The sequence below is a fragment of the Nicotiana attenuata genome, chromosome 9 (assembly GCF_001879085.1).
Source record: "Nicotiana attenuata strain UT chromosome 9, NIATTr2, whole genome shotgun sequence".
NCBI lineage: Eukaryota > Viridiplantae > Streptophyta > Magnoliopsida > Solanales > Solanaceae > Nicotiana > Nicotiana attenuata.
This window is the reverse complement of record NC_031997.1, coordinates 8,004,335-8,024,291: the sequence shown is the minus strand read 5'-3', so window position 1 is coordinate 8,024,291 and position 19,957 is coordinate 8,004,335. Positions and strand designations below refer to the sequence as shown.

The 19,957-nt window shown below is 33.5% G+C and overlaps 2 protein-coding genes and 2 long non-coding RNA genes across 5 annotated transcripts in view; 3 read left to right on the top strand and 1 right to left on the bottom strand.

Annotated features, from left to right (window-relative positions):
* On the top strand, positions 545 to 3,047 carry LOC109232037. The gene is made up of 2 exons (XR_002068877.1): positions 545 to 1,551; positions 2,448 to 3,047. It is a non-coding gene; the product is annotated as an uncharacterized LOC109232037 (long non-coding RNA).
* Positions 3,159 to 7,878, bottom strand: LOC109232036. 2 transcript variants are annotated; one of them, XM_019397679.1, is made up of 8 exons: positions 7,660 to 7,878; positions 7,502 to 7,542; positions 6,568 to 6,666; positions 5,868 to 6,303; positions 5,659 to 5,785; positions 5,277 to 5,570; positions 4,427 to 4,534; positions 3,159 to 3,810 (listed from the first exon to the last, which is right to left on the bottom strand). In XM_019397679.1, the coding sequence occupies exons 4-8, from the start codon at positions 6,299 to 6,301 to the stop codon at positions 3,343 to 3,345; spliced, it is 1,431 nt and encodes a 476-aa protein (XP_019253224.1). In that variant the 5' UTR covers positions 6,302 to 6,303; positions 6,568 to 6,666; positions 7,502 to 7,542; positions 7,660 to 7,878; the 3' UTR covers positions 3,159 to 3,342. The 2 variants fall into 2 exon arrangements, with proteins under 2 accessions (XP_019253224.1, XP_019253223.1); XM_019397678.1 differs by lacking the exon at positions 7,502 to 7,542.
* Positions 7,734 to 9,549, top strand: LOC109232038. Its single transcript, XR_002068878.1, has 3 exons — positions 7,734 to 7,823; positions 8,206 to 8,356; positions 9,146 to 9,549. It is a non-coding gene; the product is annotated as an uncharacterized LOC109232038 (long non-coding RNA).
* Positions 16,241 to 19,957, top strand: part of LOC109232035 (adenine phosphoribosyltransferase 1-like) — a 5,694-nt gene continuing 1,977 nt past the window's right edge. The window contains exons 1-3 of the mRNA XM_019397677.1: positions 16,241 to 16,612; positions 16,701 to 16,811; positions 19,313 to 19,405. Coding sequence (XP_019253222.1) covers positions 16,255 to 16,612; positions 16,701 to 16,811; positions 19,313 to 19,405 — 562 coding nt within the window. The 5' untranslated portion in view covers positions 16,241 to 16,254. The remainder of the gene's footprint in view (positions 16,613 to 16,700; positions 16,812 to 19,312; positions 19,406 to 19,957) is intronic.

Below are 19,957 nucleotides of genomic sequence, written 5' to 3'. Positions count from 1 at the left end.
GCTTTCGATCTGTGCTATTTTCTGCCATTTTTCTGTTTTTGTGTAGTGTAGAGAGTGGTAGTTGGTTGATCTCTAGGTGGATACTATGATTTTGATTCTCGAAATCCCCACAGACGGCACCAAATTGTTTGGCTCAAAAGTTAATGATATACTTTGTAAGCGATAAAACAATCAAAAATAGAAAAGGGGTAAATCGTAATCAAATATAATGAGCCTAGAGATGCAAAGATGATAATATTGTTGTAGATCTGATATTGCAAAGTGATAATGTTTACCAATAAGATACTTTCGTTAGAGGTAGAGATATAGAGAGAGAAAGCCAGAAAAATGAGAGAGTTGTATTAGATCAGATCCCCCTTTTACAATGTGGAGGTCTCCTTTATATAATAGGAGACCTTCCTCGAAAGAATCAAAAAGTTACAAAGATAGGTAACGTCTCCCTAGTATGGACGCTGAGTTCTAAACGATGTCGCTTTTGTCCTCACGGCCGAGTCGTATCCGCTACGTTGGTCGGCGTACACTCACTGGGCGTACCCACTGGCGTAGGGATACTGAGGGTCGAATTTGACCCTATACAGCTTGAAAAAACGTTTTTTTTTTTAAAGTGCACTCCTGATTTTACATAGAAAAACATTCATGCATCTCCTAGGTAAGGCAAAAAATTACACTAACTATAGCTTAGACTTCAACAATGGGCAGTTGACCAGTAGTAGTACAATTGAACAGTTGAATTTCCTAAAAGGATCCAGATTTGACTCCGATGATACTTTATTTGTTAGTGATATCTGAGTCTGATGAATATGTAATTTCTAGAATAATTTTAAGGTACCAAAGAAGCAACGTGGAAATGTCCAAAGTCCAAACCAATGGGAAGCATCTTCTTAGTTTAACACGTCTGAGTGTTGACAATTATATCCCAACATAGGAGTATAAAATTTCAACATAGACTTCTACATAGTTCTTCTTACCATTGTTGGTTATTGGTTAGTCAGCTAATTAATCATTGTAGTCACCACAAATCTTTTCCTCGCATTCTAATTTACTTTGAAGTTTTTTTAAAAGGTGGCGTTTGGATTTTTTTGAGAAAACTGATTTTGAAAGTAATTCTAGAAGATAGGAAATGTGTATGAAGCATACTTCGGAAGAGATTAACCCAACTTTAATCTCTTGCTGATTATGCGGGTCCAAGGTGGCATATGAGGTGTCCTCCATGTCATTCTGATGAGTCACAACAATACTCCCGTCATGCAACGGAACCTTATCCTCAACCTCAAGGTTCAGAGAAGAATCAGGGCCAGGGTCAGTCATATCTCCAACACAACGTTTGAGCATTGAAATGTGGAAGACATGATGAATACGAGCAGCTTCGGGTAACTCCAACTTGTAAGCAACCTCTCCAATGCATTTAAGAATTTTAAATGGGCCAAAGTAGTGCCTACCCACTTTTGGATGTTGTTGAAAGCTTCACTAGGACTGCTGCCCAAGATATATGGTGCCACGGTTGGAGGATCTCGCCCATATATAGCTCCAAATGGGGTCATCCCTCCAGAGGTATGATATGAGGTGTATACTTATATTATACATCCACAACTATTTTTAATTTTAGCGGTTGGGTTTAAGATTATTTGTGTTAATTCTTAATAATTTTTAGTTGGGTCTGGCGTTATCAGTTTTGGTAAAAGTAGGAGCAGCTCAAAAAAATTCAGGTGAAATTCAAAAATACTAAATTTATAAGTGGTAATTAAAAAAAGAAATTTTACACTCTATAGAAAACCTTTGTACCCTATTTATTTTAAATAAATACCATTTTAAAATATTACATCATATAGATACCTTTTATACTTTATAGCCAAATATCTAATTATAGTTACATCCTACATTTAAGGCACCATATATGCTAACTAATATTTCTCTCTCTCCTTTTTAGTCTTTTCTCTCACATAATCACCGTAAAATTGACTAACCACGTTCTCTCTCTCTTTTTTGCATACACTTTACTCTTTCTCCCTCAAACCCACGATACATACATCTTCTCCCATCCAAATTCTCTAGTTCTCCTCCATTATCACTCCCCATTTTTTTTTCCTCTCTAAATCACTGTTTTAGAGCCGATACAATCGCTTAGGGTAAGTTTAATTCTTAGAATTTGATATCACTATTTTGCTTTTCTGATTTTAATTCTTGACTTGCGTATCTGGTCTAAGTACATCGATAACATTTGATATCTATTTGTTACGAAATCTAAGAATTGTTATGATTTTAATTCTTGACTTGCGTATCTGGTCAATAATTCAGCAGCATTCATTTATAGATTTTGATATCATTATTTTGCCAACTTGGGTAATTTTTAGATTTTTGTTTGTTTCATTATTTTGATTTTCTGATTTTAATTCTTAGATTTTTGTTTGTTTCTGAAACAATAACCATTATTATTGTTTACTCACCAGGAAGTTTTCGTTTTTCTCTCCAATGGAGGTTTCAACGCCACACAAGATGATAACCAGAGGTATACCCACCAAAATTCTCAATTTTGATGGGCCCTCTTTCTCGTTGCAAATAACACAAACGGAGTCGGATTTTGCAGGTTTATCAGCAACTACAGCTTCAGAGAGAAGAACTAAATTACACAAAGACAAATCACTACAAAAAAAATCAACTTTAGCGACGGACGAATTCCGTAGCTAAATAGTGTATTTTCGTCGCTAAACGGGTTTAGCAACGGAATAGCGACAGATTTGTATCCGTCGCTACTTTGCTCGTAGCTAACCACTTACTAACGAAAAAAATTGAATCCGTCGGTAAGGTAGCGACGAATTAGCTACGGTTCGTATCTGTTGCTACTCTTAGCGACAAACATGTCCGTCGCAAATATCATCAATTTTGTCGCCAAATCGACAAGTCATTTCGTCGTCGGTATTAATTGGTGACGAATTTTTTCTGTCGCTAATGTTGTTGAGACATATTTGCCTTTCTTTTGGCGACGAATTTATTTTGTCGCAACCTGTTATTCTATATTAGTTATAGCTACGAAAAAAATTCGTCGCAAATTATATTTTTCTTATTTAATTTAATAAAATATATATTTCTCAAACATATATAAAATACTTTTAATAATAACTAAAATTCATAGAAATTAATATTCTACAAGATCCAAAATAAATACCAAAATGCAAGTGCATAATTAAGTTAAAAAACATTTATAATACTAAATAAAGTTCACACAAAAATAGTTAATTAATGAGTGACAGGAGAGTGAAGGTCATCATCAGAAAGCGATGCATGAACCTCTTTAATACCAAAACATCTACAACACCAAAATAAAATTCAAATGAAAATAGTTAACTACTGAGAGACTGGAGAGTGAAGGTCATCATTAGAGAGCGGTGCATGAACCTCATTAATATTAGTAGGAGGAGGAACTGGAGGTGCCACATCTGATGGGTGATCAGTATGATTATCTTGCAGATGTGATGGTGAAGCTATCAATCCTCTTACTCGCTCAGCCAACACAGGAAGCATGTGATTAGTCAGTACAGGAACCATATGATCAGTCAATGCAGGAATCAATCGCATCACTAACTCATCCAAATTCGTCATTGATGCTGACTGAGCATTCGGAGGTGCTGTTGATGATGAAGCATCCGATCCAGAAGAGGCACGAAGATTCGGCCCATCGAAATATTTTGCTTGAGATCCAAGACCATATATTCTTCTCTTCTTTTCCCCTCCCGCTGCTTGATAAAATGCTAGAGATTGATCAATATCAGATTGAGTTTGTGTTTGTTGTTGTAATATTTGCTGATATTTTTCCTGTAAATACCATAATAATTAGTGAAATTTATTATGAATAACACTACTGCCATAAGAAGTCTACAGAATTGAATCTCAATTATGTTGGAGAAACTAAAGGGGAAAATGGGTTTTTGCAAATGTTTAATTGAAAGAATAGCATTATATAAGGGGAATGACAACTACTGTCATTGAAGCCAGTTGGCCAAAGAATCTTTCTTACTTAACAAAGGAAGTTGAAAATGAAAAAAAAGTCATATTTTTTGAAAGAGACAGGATATGCTGGCACGTTTTATCTACTATATAATGGTTGCCATATGATATGTTATATATTTTTTGTAATTTTATATTTGTAATACTACTCTCCTCGTCTTCAAATCAAATTATGACCTGAAGATGAATAATCCACAACGTAAACGAAAATACAAAGGGACAAGGATAAAAATTTAACAAGATAAAGATGAACATTCGGGGAAAAGAAAGATAAAAGCATAAATAAGTTAACTATTAAGTTCTTCATTCATACAAAAGTTAGCAAAAATCATCTTTAAAACTGAAATAAATGCTAAACAAGTAGTTCAAGTGGGACGTGAATGTCATATATGAAGTCAATAAAAGTATAGGATTTTGAACTTACATGTACAAGTCGGGATCGCTCACTAACAAAAGATTTTTCATCATGATCATGTGTATGGACGTGCAAATGTAGCTCACTTGGTGTTGGATCTCGACCCTTTTCAATAGCCTATACAAAAAACAAAGAATTTAATTTTCTTTGATAAGGTGAAACAGTTTACTAGTTGAGATACCAAGAAGGTATACAACAGTACAAGGACAAGAAGAATAGCCCCAACAATAATTTTCAAATTACATACTTCCCAGCATATCCAGGAAATTCAAACCTAGTTTTTTCAAATGATTTAGTCTTACCATGCCCATACAACCCCAATATATTTACTGAATTGAAGAAACTAAGATAAGTTTCCACTGAAACAATCATTTTAATTTATCATTAGAATAACCACTCAGAAAGCAGACAAGACTAGCACAAAGGTGAAAGGTAAGCACCGAACATTAAATTGTTGAAAATTTATGTGCAATTTAATTCATCATTGTGACAAATATTTTGTTTAGCTATTCTTTCTATATATGAATTCTTGAGGTCATGTGAAAAACAGATCTATGTGATACAAAGAAAGCACACTATTTGAATCCTTATCCATTAGGGCAGTGATCATGAGAACTAGTTCAAGAACTCCTGTTTTGTGTAAAATACTAATTGGCTCATGTGAAATCACGAAGAAGATACTCCTAAGTTGCTTTATTCCTTTTAATGCAGCAACCTATTATAGAGATGTCAAATGGAAACGGCCAATAACACCAAGTTGAAACACTGCTCAAACCACAAGAACAACAGGGGATCAACCTATTAAGAAAGCTGAAATGTGTAAATTCTGGTGATTACCCCTTACGAATAATATACTTACAAGTCTCTTGCGATGTTCCCCAATGATGACAGAGCCGCCCGTGTGAGTCCCAATGGCGACGTCGGTCCCACCGCCACAACGATTTTTTGCATTTATTTCTGATTTTTTGACACACTTAGGATCCTTCCATAGTTTCATCCAATTCTCCCACACATCTTCTGGAACAAAATCTGGTTGAACTATATCTTTACATTTTTTTATTTTGCTCATAAAATCATAGTACCTTCTCGCTGCCTTACTTTCCCATAGGCGCTTCACTTCTCTATCAATCAAAGAATCCCAATAGAATGCCTTCTGAAATAATTTTATAAAGTAGTAACATTAGTATATTATCTATAAAAGTTAATACACTATGTAAAATCAATTTGATGGAATGTCATACCTTGAATTCTCCAAAGTAAAATTCTCTTGTCTCTTTTGGGACACCTTTCCAATTGATTCCATTAGGACGAAGTTCATGCTTGAAATTTTCATATATATACTCAGAGCATAATCTAGAAGGTTCAATACTGGACAATTTGAAGACGTTTCTTGAGTACTTATCATAAATCAATAACAGTATATTAAAAAATAGTAGAAGCTTGGACTAACCCTGTAGAAGAAAGAAAAACAAGAGTCCGCTGGCCAAGACTACTGTTGCACTCACCTTCGCCTATTGCATTGGTTTGAGTAGATATACTCTCACCTATTGCATTATTCTGTGATATACCCTCGTCTACTGTGTTGCTCTGATTAGGTGTCATCGGAGATGGTTCAACATAGACAGGTGGGATACTACTATTACCTGATGTTTGAATTGGAGGTGTACTACTATTACCTGATGTTTGAATTGGAGGTGTACTACTAGGACCTAATATTTGAACTTGATTAATATGACTTGGCCGACTTGAGGAACTCGTACCACCTTGTTGATGACTAATTGTTGGAATGGGAATAGTGGGAATGTTCCTATGAGTAGCTGAATTACCCCTAGCAGAGGACTTGTTTATACGACCTGCACTACCTCGACCTCTGCCTCGAGTCATATCTGTAAAAAAAAAATAGTGATAAGCAGATTGAAAAAATAGCAAGCAGTAAAGTGACTTTGAAATTCTCTCTAATATTTGTACTCTAATTCATTGTTGCAAGTACTCTAATTTGTACTTTAAAATTCATTCTAACAAACTGAAGTTTTTCATTTTCTTCTCTTATATTTGTACTCTAAAATTCTGTTACAACGACTTATAGAAAATTACTCTATATAATAAAAAACTTATAGAAACACACAACTTATAAAGTGACTTTTTTATACCTGTGGTTGGAGAGCAAAAACGCAAAAAAAAATGATAGAAGTTTACAATGGTGCCAATAGGTGAAAGTCGAGCTAATGCACTAGACTGGAATTAACACCCTGCCAAAAAAGAATAGACAGTTAAGTAATTCGTGCAAAATCATACAATTATTTAAGATTTTCAGTTTTATAGTAAGCAATGATTTAAGAAAAAGAATGAGAAGCTTGGACATCAATCATTTTCTTCTCTTATATTTGTACTATTTATTACATGGATGCTCCTATGACATACAACATCAAAGAAAAAGTAGTTGGAGGTGGGAAAAACATAATTAAGGCATCACAATTGAATTCACTATGCTTGCATCTACGCGGCCAACAGTACAACAAAAAAAGATCTCGTTTTTTCGAATGCGATCACTTAGCACATATAATTTTAGCAACTCCATTTTTTAACTTTCTTAGATTGAATTATGTGATATCATTGTTGAGTACCACTTTGTTAATCCATTTGCTTCACACTAAAAAAACACAAAGTATGATGATTATTGAGTTATTCAAGCTTCCCCTTTCAAACATGGATTAAAATAAACTTTAAATTCCAAATAGTATTACCCAATAAGTTTTAGCTCAAGCAATGACAACAGAGAGGTCTAGAAAAAGATACAAACACTTGGTGGGTATATAATTAAGTAGAAAAGTAAAAGGATCTGCAATAAATTAGCTTAAGGGACAAGAATGAATTGGGTGGGCTTTACCAAACTGACAACAACTGGTGAATGAAGGCTAACTTCACTCACACATGTCTCAAGACACTTCATTTTAATTTTAATCACCAAATATCACCAAAATTGGTATTAATCAGGAGTTCAACACACACCAAAAAACCCCAAATCAGATTTTAGCAACAAAAAGTAGTAAACATATTACATATTTATGCACAAATGAGACATACCCAGAATATATCAGCTCCTACTTCATATTTGACTTCACATACTATAAAGAAAAAGAGGGAAGAAGCAAAATGCTTGATTTATTTTACATCTACCAAAACCCTAAAAAAAATTATTGTAGAAAATTTGCTAATAAACGAAGAAAGAAGTAGAAACATACCAGTCTTTTAGAAAAGAGATGAACTAGTAGCCCATCTGGGAAGATTAGTGCAAGATTAGTGGAAGATTAGAGGAGAAGAAGAAGAAGGAGGAGGAGGAAATGGGCTCGTTACTTGTATTCTTCTGTGAGGGAGAACTTATGTTTTGATCTTATGACAAGCAAAGGTAAAACTAGCAGCAAAACTTATTTGGACGCAATTTTATTTTTTATACCTAGCGACAAAAAAATTCGTTGCAACAAGGGTAAATATACTCTCATTAAAGAAGCTAGATTAGCGACGTACGCAGTCCGTCGCTAAATACGTCGCTCAATTGTAATAAATTTTGTTACCCAAATTTCCTCGCTTATTTTGTTGCTAAAATGTGGGGGCCAATTTTTAGCGACGGAATCTTCATTTTGTCGCTATGCTGTCGCTAAATTAGATATTTATGCTTCTATTTACTTCTTTGCTACCAAACACTATTTTTTGTAGTTAATCTGTCGCTAAGTAGCGACGAAAAATTATTTGTCGCGGAATTCCGTCGCTAAATCAAGTTTTTTTTGTAGTGAATCGAAAGAAGTCCAAGTTGCGAAATCTTCAAAAGAAACAAAAAATTCAGTTGCTTCAAAGAGGAAAAAGCCTTTGAATGATTCTTCATGTGTCAATGTTAAGGAAGTTTATGCAAAAAAGAAAACATCATATACACCACACGAAAAGGTAATTGTCATTTTATCAATATGAATTCAAAGAAATTTATATGTATTCATAATTATTCAAGTTATTTTATATGCATGATGTTGTATTTGTATGTATCTAGTTGTATATGTAAGTATTAAAACAATTTGCACATTCACATTGACAATATCTGAGTTGTGCTTACTTGAATATTATATGTTGTATTTAAATATATTTAGATTTATTCAGTTTTACATTCTCTGTATTTCAGTACTTATTTCAGTTTTCCTTGCATGTTGTATGTATATATTCACATTTTTGTACTATTTGGTATTAATGTATATTTTATTTTTGTATATGTATGATGTTGTATTCATATGTATCTAGTTGTATTGATAAGTATTAAAACTCATTTGCACATTCACATTGTCAATATGTGGGTTGTGCTTAGTTGAATATTATATGTTGTATTTAAATGTATTTAGATGTATTCAATTTTACATTCTCTGTATTTCAGTACTTATTACAGTTTTCCTTGCATGTTGTACGTATATATTCACATTTTTGTACTATTTGGTTTTAATGTATTTCATTTTTTAATTGTACCTTGTTGTATTTATATGTATTCATAATACAGAATGAGTTTATATATTGATGATGAATATGAAACCTTTTTAACATTCTTGTTTGTATGCAAGAAATTAAACTGTTTGTGAAACACCCGCCAAGATTATCACCGCATATTTGTTCATATACAAACACAAACATAGTATCCGATCTCAAATAAAAGCTTACTCCAGAACAGTATAAACTAATAAGTTCTACTTTCAGGGATTGTGGGGTGCATGTCGCGGCATACGCAGAGTTTCTTAGCACAGTTGGGCTGGTTCCACAAGTAAAATTTGATGCCAATTTACTCCGCCAAGGATATGGTGCACTCCTTTGGGACTATGTTATGCGGAAGATAGACGCTGATGTCGTAAGCGAGAGCGAAGCACCTTTAAAGATTCTTAGGCACATCACTGATTCTGATACATCGGTGAAGATAATGTTAGAGTAGTCTTAGGTGAATGTAGTTTTCGATGGGAGTTTTTGTGAATACTATTTTTCATGGACAGTGTGTTGGTAAAGATGGTGTTAGTTTAGCAAAAAAAATAATTTAGCGACCGTATCAACAGTGTTTGTATATTATCATTTCAAGCATCCAATCAATATATTGTCTGTTTTTGTGCTTCTGAATTAATCTATCCTTCAACCTGTTGTATTGATATGTATTCAACTTATCGTATTAGTCAGTATTCAACATGATATATTTATCTATATTCATTAAGTTGTATTTATATGTATTCACCAGGTTATGTTCACATATTTTCGGCAGGTGTTTTTAGACCTTCATATTTATATGATATATTGCATTGATATGTATTCAGCTGTATTTTGAATACGACTTTTGTATATAACTGGCTGTAATAACAGGTTGTCATAATTTATATTCAAGTGTATTTGAATACATGAATTTAACATTCATTGATGTATTTTGAATACAGCTTTTGTATATAACTGATTGTAATAACAGATTGTCATAATTTGTATTCAAGTGTATTTGAATACATGTATTTAACATTTATAAATCCTATTAACTCTCTGATGTACTATATGTATTCCAAAAAGAATCATCAGTTCAATGTGTTCAATGATTGTATTCATCTATATTCATATATAATAAAGATACAACGGTCGTATTTTAATTACATATTCAGATTTAATACACCAACTAAGTATATCCAAAATATATTCGAAATGACACTGAAATCTATAACAAATTATTTTTCATTAATACAAGTCAGATTGTGAACTAATTTCAACGTGGAGCATTTCTATAAGTACGCTTATTATGTCATTCCTGCCCACATATGCTACACGAATGTTGATTTTTCATCTGCAGCAATTCAATGAAAGGCTTATCATGCTTCTTCTTTGGTTTTCAAGGAGGTCTTTTTCATTTGGGTGGTAATACAACTTCATCTGCTACATGTGCTGGTATATTCCATTCTTTCCGGTCCGGCAAAGGATACACGGGCACCTCATATGTCATTACAACAGACTTTGGTTTGTAATAATCAGAGCAATAATCTTCTGGCATTAGAAACTTGCTCTCAAGGACAACCCAAGCGTGTGGGCACGGTAATTCGTCGACTTGGAACCGCCCACAACTGCATTTTTTCTCTAAAAGGCATACTGTGTAATGCATTCCTTCATCGTTCACCGTATGCAAATATTCAATCGATGGCACCACCTACATTTAAAAAATTAAATCATACATATATATAAGAATAGACGTATTACATAAAATTTTCATATATAGTATTATAATTTTATTTAGTTTTAAGAATCATAATATATTTTGTATTAAAATACAACTATAGTAGATACAACTATATTTGTACATACAGAATTCAAAGACATACATGTATATACATGTAAATACATTGAATATATTAGAATACATACTACGTGAATGCTCGCAGAATTTTAGAGTAGTCTTGACTGAATATAGGATACAACTTCCATTGCTACCTTGAAATATATACAGTTAAATACCTTGTACCATGGATATTGTATTCATGAATGCTATTGTATTCATGAATACAGTAGCAAAAATAGGCGTGAACCAGGGAAGTCCAGCTGATCAGTTGTTGTATTCGACTGTATTCATGGAGTGAAACGTGGGATTACAGCTGGACAGATTATTGTATTCGACTATATTCACGGCGGGAAATAGCGGATTACACTATTTTTAAAACGGAAATGAATCAATTAACATAATAGACTCCTAATATAACTCAACAAACTCAATTATAAATCTGAATACATAAATACATCTGAATACATAAATTATATTAATTAAAAAAACAAATGAAGACATTCATGGAATATAGGAGACGAATATAATAAAATATAGGTGAGATATATTGAAATACAATGAAAAAAAGACAATGAATACAATGAAATACATAGAATGCAACGAGATACATTAAAATACAATAAAAAAAGGTAACAGACTCTTCAAGTTGCTCAGCCCCAAACTCCGTCGTCTTTGTTAAAGAATGACCCTAATGTCATCTCATCGATAGCAGATTTCGAACCTCCATTGTCAGCCCCAATTTACCGTAAAAAATCCTTTCGAAAATACCTGACAGCGAGTAATGGTCATGTTTTTTGCAAAAATTACTTCTGTATTTGATGTAATTATTCCAGCAACCCTTTTCTGTATTTGATGTAATTACTCCACTGTTCCGACATCAATTATACAACACACAAATCTATATATTTTTGAATTCCCCCACTTCAGTAAAAAACATAGAAGAAGACCAAAAAATTATATACACACACAGATCTGTAGTCGATGACCCCAAAAATTCTCTCACCCTTAACCCTTGAATCTCCTCCCCTTTCTTCTCCACCTCTTTGGACTCAAGCAACCTAACAAGCACACACGTACATAATGGGACAGATTTCTGGGAGTTTGGAAAAAGAAACAGAATACACAGCATAGGACAAAATACCTTGTATCATTCGTGTAGACATTGTCTCATTCAGATAGAAAATCGTTGATGGAGGGGGGAATACAGAATATGGGTGCTATAATTGTGTTAGTTGAGTTGTATTAGGAGACTATTTGCTAGATTGATTTTCTTTCCGTTTTTAATCAGTTGAAAGGTCCCTTTTTTAAGGAATATACGTTACTGTATTCAATGATTCAACTCTTGAATACAGTTGAATACAACATCTTATTAACATGTTTTCCATGATTCACGCTGTTTTTTTCTAATGTATTCAAGAATACAGTAACCTAAATACATCAAATACATCTTAAAATATCTAAAAACGTATCTACATGATGTAATATAGCAAATGGTATCTATAGAGAGCTAATTACCACTAAAAGTATCTATTTATGAAAATTTCTCATTAAAAAATAGTCATAGTTTCAAAAGTAATCGAAATTTAGTCACTTTACAGGTAAAGATAAAATTTGAACAAAAATACTGTTAAAAATCCAGAAATATTAACATAATATGCCGGAGTTCGAATTTTACACATGAGCTTCCAGCATAATATGCTGAATTTTATAATGTGTTAGAGTTCCATCATAATATGCTGGAAGTTTATATGCAGAAGCTCCACAATCCTGCTTGTTATGCCTAGAACTTTCCCTGTCCTGGAGTTCCAACATAATATACTGTAAGTTTATACGCAAGAGTTCCATGATTCCGCATTTTATGCTGGAACATTTCGTGTTTCAGCAAAACAGTGACTATTTTTCGTTGACTTTGTAAACATTGACTATTTTTACATTCCTATCCCACTTAGGAAACCTTTTTACCCTACATGTTTAAGGTTTGAGTAAACTACATTTAATATACCAAATTACCATTTCTATACCATATCTAATTAAGGTTATGATTAATGAGATATTTTCTACTCCTTAATTAAAGCATTTCCGTTTTTTTAGTACTAATCCCTCACTTTCTCTCTCCTAACCCCTCATCCCCGTACCCCCACGTTCTTTTTACCCTCCCACGTTCTCTCTACCATTGCCCTTCTTCTGAAACCACCCAATTTCCCTCTAAATTCAAACAATATTCAACAAACCCTTTAAACAAATTCCTATCCACATTTTTATTTAGTTGAAGTTCATCAATGAAAAACAAGGAAGGTTCGAAAAAGAGTCCAAAAAAAGTTGAAGTTAAACCATGAAGAACATCAAATCTCCCAAAAAAATACCTAAAAAATCTACAGTAGGTGATATCCCCTTTTCGATATGGGTGTTTTAACATCAAAATTACCACAAAAACAAGTAAAATCTACACATGCAATGGAACCTACTACTCGCAGTTTATCTCCTAGACAAATCCGTGCCGAGATGAGAACAAAGCAAATGCACGATGTAGATGCTGGAGGAAGTGCTACACCAGGCGGCAAACAACTGTCTTAATTTTGTATATTATTTGTAGTTGTGATTTTCAACAGTTTATAATTGTAGTTATTTTGTAGTCGTTTTGTAGTTATATTGTCGTTAGCTTTTAAATTTTGAAACAGAGTTGTAGCTACTTTTTTCTTCCTGCATTTTTGTAGATAATGTTTATATCTGTAGATGTCTTGTAGTGTTTTGTAGTTATATGTGTGGTAGGCTGTATTTTTTTGAAGCAGATTTGTATGTATATTTCTTCCTGATTTGTTTTTAGCTATTTGTGTAATGATTGTGTAGTTATATGTAGATTAATGCTTCATTTTTATGCAGGTTACTAATGTGAAATAATTTATCATTTTGTGCAGAATGGACATTATTTTGCCCCACATAATGTGGATTATGGGGTGCTTAGATTTCTCACTTTGTGCGATCCTACCCCAGTGTTTAGGGATCCAGACGAACCTGCATCAAAATAAAGATAAACATTGTTATAATTTTGTTGAATCTTTGTAGAAAATTTGTAGATATAGTGAAAATTTTGTAGTCATTCATTTTAGGATGTCAGACATTATAGTTAAATTGTACTATAACTGTTGCAATTTGTAGAATATTTGTAGATAATTTATTTAAAGACAACATTTTGAAATCAACAATTTCTAATCATAGATTGTAGTTTATTTTGTCGTATAAATGTAGTAACTTTGTAGATAATTTTGAAAACAAAATTGCTTTATTCTTTCATTAAACTGATTTGTAGTTTAATTGTAGGCAAATGTAGTAATTTTGTACTCCCTCCGTTCCAATTTATATGAATCTGTTTGACTGGGCACGGAGTTTAAGAAAAACTGAAGACTTTTAGAATTTGTGGTCCTAAACAAGTCAAAAAGGGGCCCAGAGTATTTGTGTGGTTATAAAAGTTTCTCATTAAGGGTAGAATTGTAAGTTTAAGCTAAATTATTTCCAAATTTAGAAAGTGGTCATTCTTTTTGGAACGGACCAAAAAGGAAATAGGTTCACATAAACTGGAACGGAGGGAGTAGATAATACTGTAAAACCATAATTCTATGCAATTTCGAACTATACAAACCTGCACAATGGCATCAACTTCAAAATCTCTAAATCTGCCATAGTTATCCCAATTCCCATTCAATTGTAGCATGATTGCGATTTTGGACATGATTGCTTGTTGTTGTTGATGTTTTTTTGGATTTCTAGATTGAGAGAAGAAAAGATGAAGAACATATATATGATCGACAATTTGATTTCTGAAAACGACGAAGAACAAAATATAGCAATTTTGAGTTGTTGAATCTCGAAGATTTGAATTCTACAATTTGAATTCAGTTTGTTGAAGCTGTTCGTAGTTGAATCTGTCCATACTTTTTGAAGCTGTTCGTACTTTTTTTTTTTAATTTTTGAATTGTAGTTTACGAGAAAAATACGCAGATGAGAAATCTCCTTTCCGTTTCAAAAATTGAATTTAATGTAGAATCAATCAATTGCAAGATTCTTTCCTGATTTTTAGTGCGTTTTTAAGGGAATATTTTGCCCTTTTAATACCTAATAAACAAATGGTACAGAAATTGTAGGAAAAATGTGGACTAGGCGGGTAATTTAGATACTATGCACATATTTGGTAATAAAGTTTCATATATGGTATAAGAAGGAAAAAATCCCTTTTCGATTACCAATCCGAAAAATACTTAGCCCGTTCTATTTTAACAAATTTTTCCTGAGAAAAGGCCTGTAGGGCCGAAGTATCCAAGAAAGAAAATGAAGGCATACAGAAAGGGTTGGATATGTGTAGAATAATACTAGCCAGCGAACTATTGGACCTTGGTAGCCACATATAACATTTTTGGAATCTTTACGCTAATAGCCGGATGGATTCATTATTTATTTTTTCTAGCCAGTATATATAAATAATGTATCGATTGTACACGATTATATACATATTATACATAAATTATATAAATAGCTAATATAACATTTTTTCTAATGAAAAAAGGGTTGCACATTTGAAACACAATACACATGATCTGGAATTATTTAAAAAAAGAAGTTTCCATTTAAAACGTGTATTCCCAATTCCACCTAATACAAGTCCTTCTACTACTACCAGATGAGTAATAAATAATAATATTGGCTTTTTCTTCAAGTTGCTTTTAGCATTTAAAGTCTCTCAGATTATGTGATCTGAATTTAGTGCGTGAAACACGCTGCGTATAGTGAACTCTAACAGGAAAAGGGAAAGAATAATACAAGTCGTTTTTTGGGCACGAGACAATCTTGGAAAGAGAATAATTATTCTTTCATGACCAATTACTAACACAAATCACAATATTCTGAGATTTTTATTCCTTCCCACCATATCTTAAACTTTATGACTTGTTTTCTCAGCCGTGAAAGATATGCAGTTTTGTTACTAGTATTGAAGTTTCATATACGTCTTTTTTAAAATATTATTGTTTGTTGTTACGGTTTTCTTTTTCTTTTTTTCTTGAGATCAGAGTTCATCAATAACAGTCTCTCTATCTTTTTAAAGTAAGGATAAAATTTGCGTACATATTACGCTCCCCACTTATAATATTACACTAGGTATATTTATGACTGTTTGTTGTTGCTGTACACGTCCTTTTAAAATACGAATTCATACAAACTGTTGTTTTTACTTTTTAAGTAACACAGGTTAAAAAATTTACTAAGATTATCTTACAAAAAAATCTGATTATATAACTATCTATTACTATAATTTGGTGCCTAATTAAAACTTAAACTCAGAGTCAAATATGCCATAATTTTCCTCTTTAAGTTTTAAAACACCCTTAACTATGCGCCATTAATAATAATTAAATATAAGCTAAGCGCCATCCCAACTTAATGTGACGAAATTACCCTTTTGTTTATCAATTTCCACCAACCATACCCAATTTAAAACGTCCATCTCCTTTACAAATCCCACGCTATGGAGTCACTGACTCAAAAAGTTGCTCTCAAATTCACTAAGGCCAATTTTGTCCCAGAAAAAGTTACTAACAGATATTTTCACAGGGGCAATTTGGTCAAACTAAAGTCACCTACCACCACCACTATCACCACCATAACCACCACTCCCACTAGAAATACTCCTGTTTTTCCCCCTATCTTTGTGTCCGAAAGAGCTGCCGTACCCAGAGCCGGTGAAGAACCCGAGTTGAAAACGACCCGGATCCGAGATCCAGTGAGCTCAGCAGATATGGCGTCTAAAGATCCGATTCTCAAAGACGATCGTCTCGCTCGGATTTCTTCTTCTATTCGGGTCATCCCCGACTTCCCTAAACCCGGTACCCATTTCTTCCTTTTCGAACTTTCTGATGCTTGTAGCTGTGAAGAACGAAATAATTTCTTACTATGTCGTTTTTTTTTTTGCAGGGATTATGTTTCAGGATATAACAACATTGCTACTTGATACTAAGGCGTTTAAGGACACTATTGATTTGTTTGTTGAGAGATACAAGGACAAAAACATCAGTGTCGTTGCAGGTTTTTCCCTTTTCTTTCTTTTTGTTCCTTAAGTGTGTTTCCTGCTTATTTAATCTCCGATAAGATCTGTTTTTTTTTTTTTAATTTTTTATTCTGAATTTAAAAATGCTGAATTATTCTATTACGGACTTAGTACTTTAAAGGATTAAAAAATTCAAGCTTTAGAAGCTTAGGTTTTAAGATCTTCTAGCTTTTGCTTTAAGGTTGCCGGGCTCTCAGCATTATTATGTGTAGCTTAAAAAGAAAGCCAAAAAGGTTCAAACTTTGTTATAAACGAATAGGCAAAATCTTTATAAAAAGAAAAAGTTTTTGCTTTCTAGAGTTAGATTAATCAGAATTTGAGCATCAAAACCTAATGGAATAGCCCAAGATAATTATAAACCCCTTTAAAGCACTTACACAATGTGGGACGACTATCTACCTCAACAAGATAATATTAGGTTCAGATTGTAGACTTTTATAAATAAAAAAAAAAAAGAAAGCTTCTTCTTGTGACTGATGATGAATCCTTTTTGTAGCTTGACCAAATTATTATAACTAATTTTGAGAGTTGCTATACTGCAAACTCAGTATTTGGTTCAACACCTGATAAGTACTTAAGACAAGCATGATGGCTTGATTTTATTTGGCATACAAATATTTGGGCCGAAGAACTTTTGTTTTGATTTGTTTGTTGATTGATTTTTTGGGGCTGGGGGGTGCACTTTTTTTTTGTTGGTAACTATGAACTTTTCATTAATTACCAAAGTATCATGTACAAATCAGCTAGACTTTATAAACAGAGTCTGCTTCGCTTACAGCAACTATCAAGAGTAATTCACTTTAACACTGAAAGACCTTTCTATCTATGTCTACTTTCTCCTTCTTATCTAGGAAATCTATACTTTTGGAGTAGTATCTTAGTGGTATCATTGGCTCTAACATGACATGTATATGCGATCTCTCTAGCTATTGTTTCACATGTGTTTTCCTTATGGGCAAACAACCTGTTGTTCCTTTCTATTCAGACTGCATAAACAATCTCTGTAAACACCAGCTTCACTAGTTTTGCCTGCATAGTTTTCCCTTTTGTATTCTGCTCGATCCAGTGTTGCATCTGGTTCCATGAACTCATATCCACCCAAGTGATTTGTAGCCACTTCATTAGTTTATTCCACACCTGTCTTCTAATTGCACATTCCGCAAACAGATGATCCCTGCTTTCAGCTTCCTCTTTACACATGACACAGGTAGTGTCAACTTGTATTCCCTAGTTTTCCAGTCTTGTAGCAGTTAGTAGCCTGTCTTGCTGTTGGAGCCATGTTATAAATATTGCTTTTGGCCGTGCTTCATTGCCACAAATGATGTTTTTCCAGGCAACTTTGGGTAGATCCCCTACCATTCTCAAGTAAATGCTTCTGATCAGACTCTTGTTCTGCAGGTGATCTGGTTGCACATGCCACAGTTCTTATCTTGCTTTGAGTATTTTCCTGACCATCCAACTAGCTTGTTGGGGGTGCACTTTCTCCGCTAGTAATACTGACAGAGAATAACCAAACTTTCTCACCCTCCAACATTTGGCTTCATGTGCAAATATTAAATGAGCTATGCAACTGTAATTTGATGGATATTAGAACGGACCTTAAGCATTCTTATGTGGTCAAGTAGTTGTTCAAGAACATGTTTTCAATTTTATACATTTATATGTTAACCTGCATAAAGTATCTTCATGAGAAAACCCTGCACCAAAAACAGTAGACTTCATTTAGAATAGGGGTTATGACGCATATCAGAGATATGGGCATTACATCCGAAATGTGCATAAACATGTGGAGATGTCATTTCTGTCGGAAAAAAAAAGGATCAAATTAGACCTTGTTGGTACATATGGATGAGTTGATTTTTATATTTCACATTCCTTAAGAGAATGGTTTTCTACTTTGCATGCCCACAAGAAGTAAAAACATATTCAATCTCAATCAGGGGTACATGTGTCCATTAGTGAAGAGATTATTGAATTTCGAGTTCATATGTGTAGCTGGTAAAAAGTACGAGAGAAGGCAATATAAAGCTTAAATTTTCACTATAGTTAGGTTCAAGAAATATAAGACAGAGAGATACTCGTCTTCCGTCTTAGGTTTTGCTTTCTTGTTATGAATGAGATACACACTCCTAAACTGTAGATCTCAACTTCATCGGAATTCCCGAGGGGCAATGTTGTGTTGTAATGTCGTATACACCCAGCACAATCTTAGTGTTTATTTGTGTTTTACCTTCTTTTTCTTAAAGTGTTATTACTCCCAACACCACCCCCCCCCCCTTTTCCCAGGGCGGGAGGAGGAGGGGGCAATGACTCTTTACAAACATGATTTCTTGGTAAGAGGGATACGATATTGGCATTTCCTATTCTGTTGTTCCTTTTTAGCCTGTTTGACTCAAAATATTGCACTTGCTGACGATAATGGCCTGACATTTGTTCTGGGGAAATTAACTTTGAACATTATGGTAATGGTGTACTTCAGGTATTGAAGCAAGAGGTTTTATATTTGGTCCTCCCATTGCATTGGCTATTGGGGCAAAATTTGTCCCCATGAGGAAACCCAAGAAGTTGCCGGGTAAGCTTTACCACTATTGTTCTGCATTTCCATCTCATCAGCAGTTGTATTTTTCTCAGCAATGAACTAGAACCTGATAGGTGGTTTTGAAAGACTGCCTTGGCCAGACAACTGTTTTTCTTGCATGTATTGTTGTTTTTTTCTCGAGCATGGGTGTACCTGCAAGCAAGAGAATGTTATCACAGCTAGGAACATTTATACAAGCTTATCTGTTATCAGAAGAAAAAGAAAACAAGCTTGAAACCGAGTCTCATGCAATGTAGCTGAATTCCGTGGAAAGTTCAAAAAATTTAAGGCTAATATACATTTTAAAAAGAAACAAGTAATCAAGTACCCTGCTCGAAGTAAATCATTGTGCAATAAGTGCCTTTTGTGCTCTTAAAAGCCTACATACTCATTATTGGTTTTTTACTTGGGATATTCTTAGCTTACATCTTGCTTTTCCAGTCCAACATTTGGTTTCTTCGGAAGTTATATCATCATTATGAGTTAACTTAGTTATATATATATATATATATATATATATATATATATATATATATATATATATAT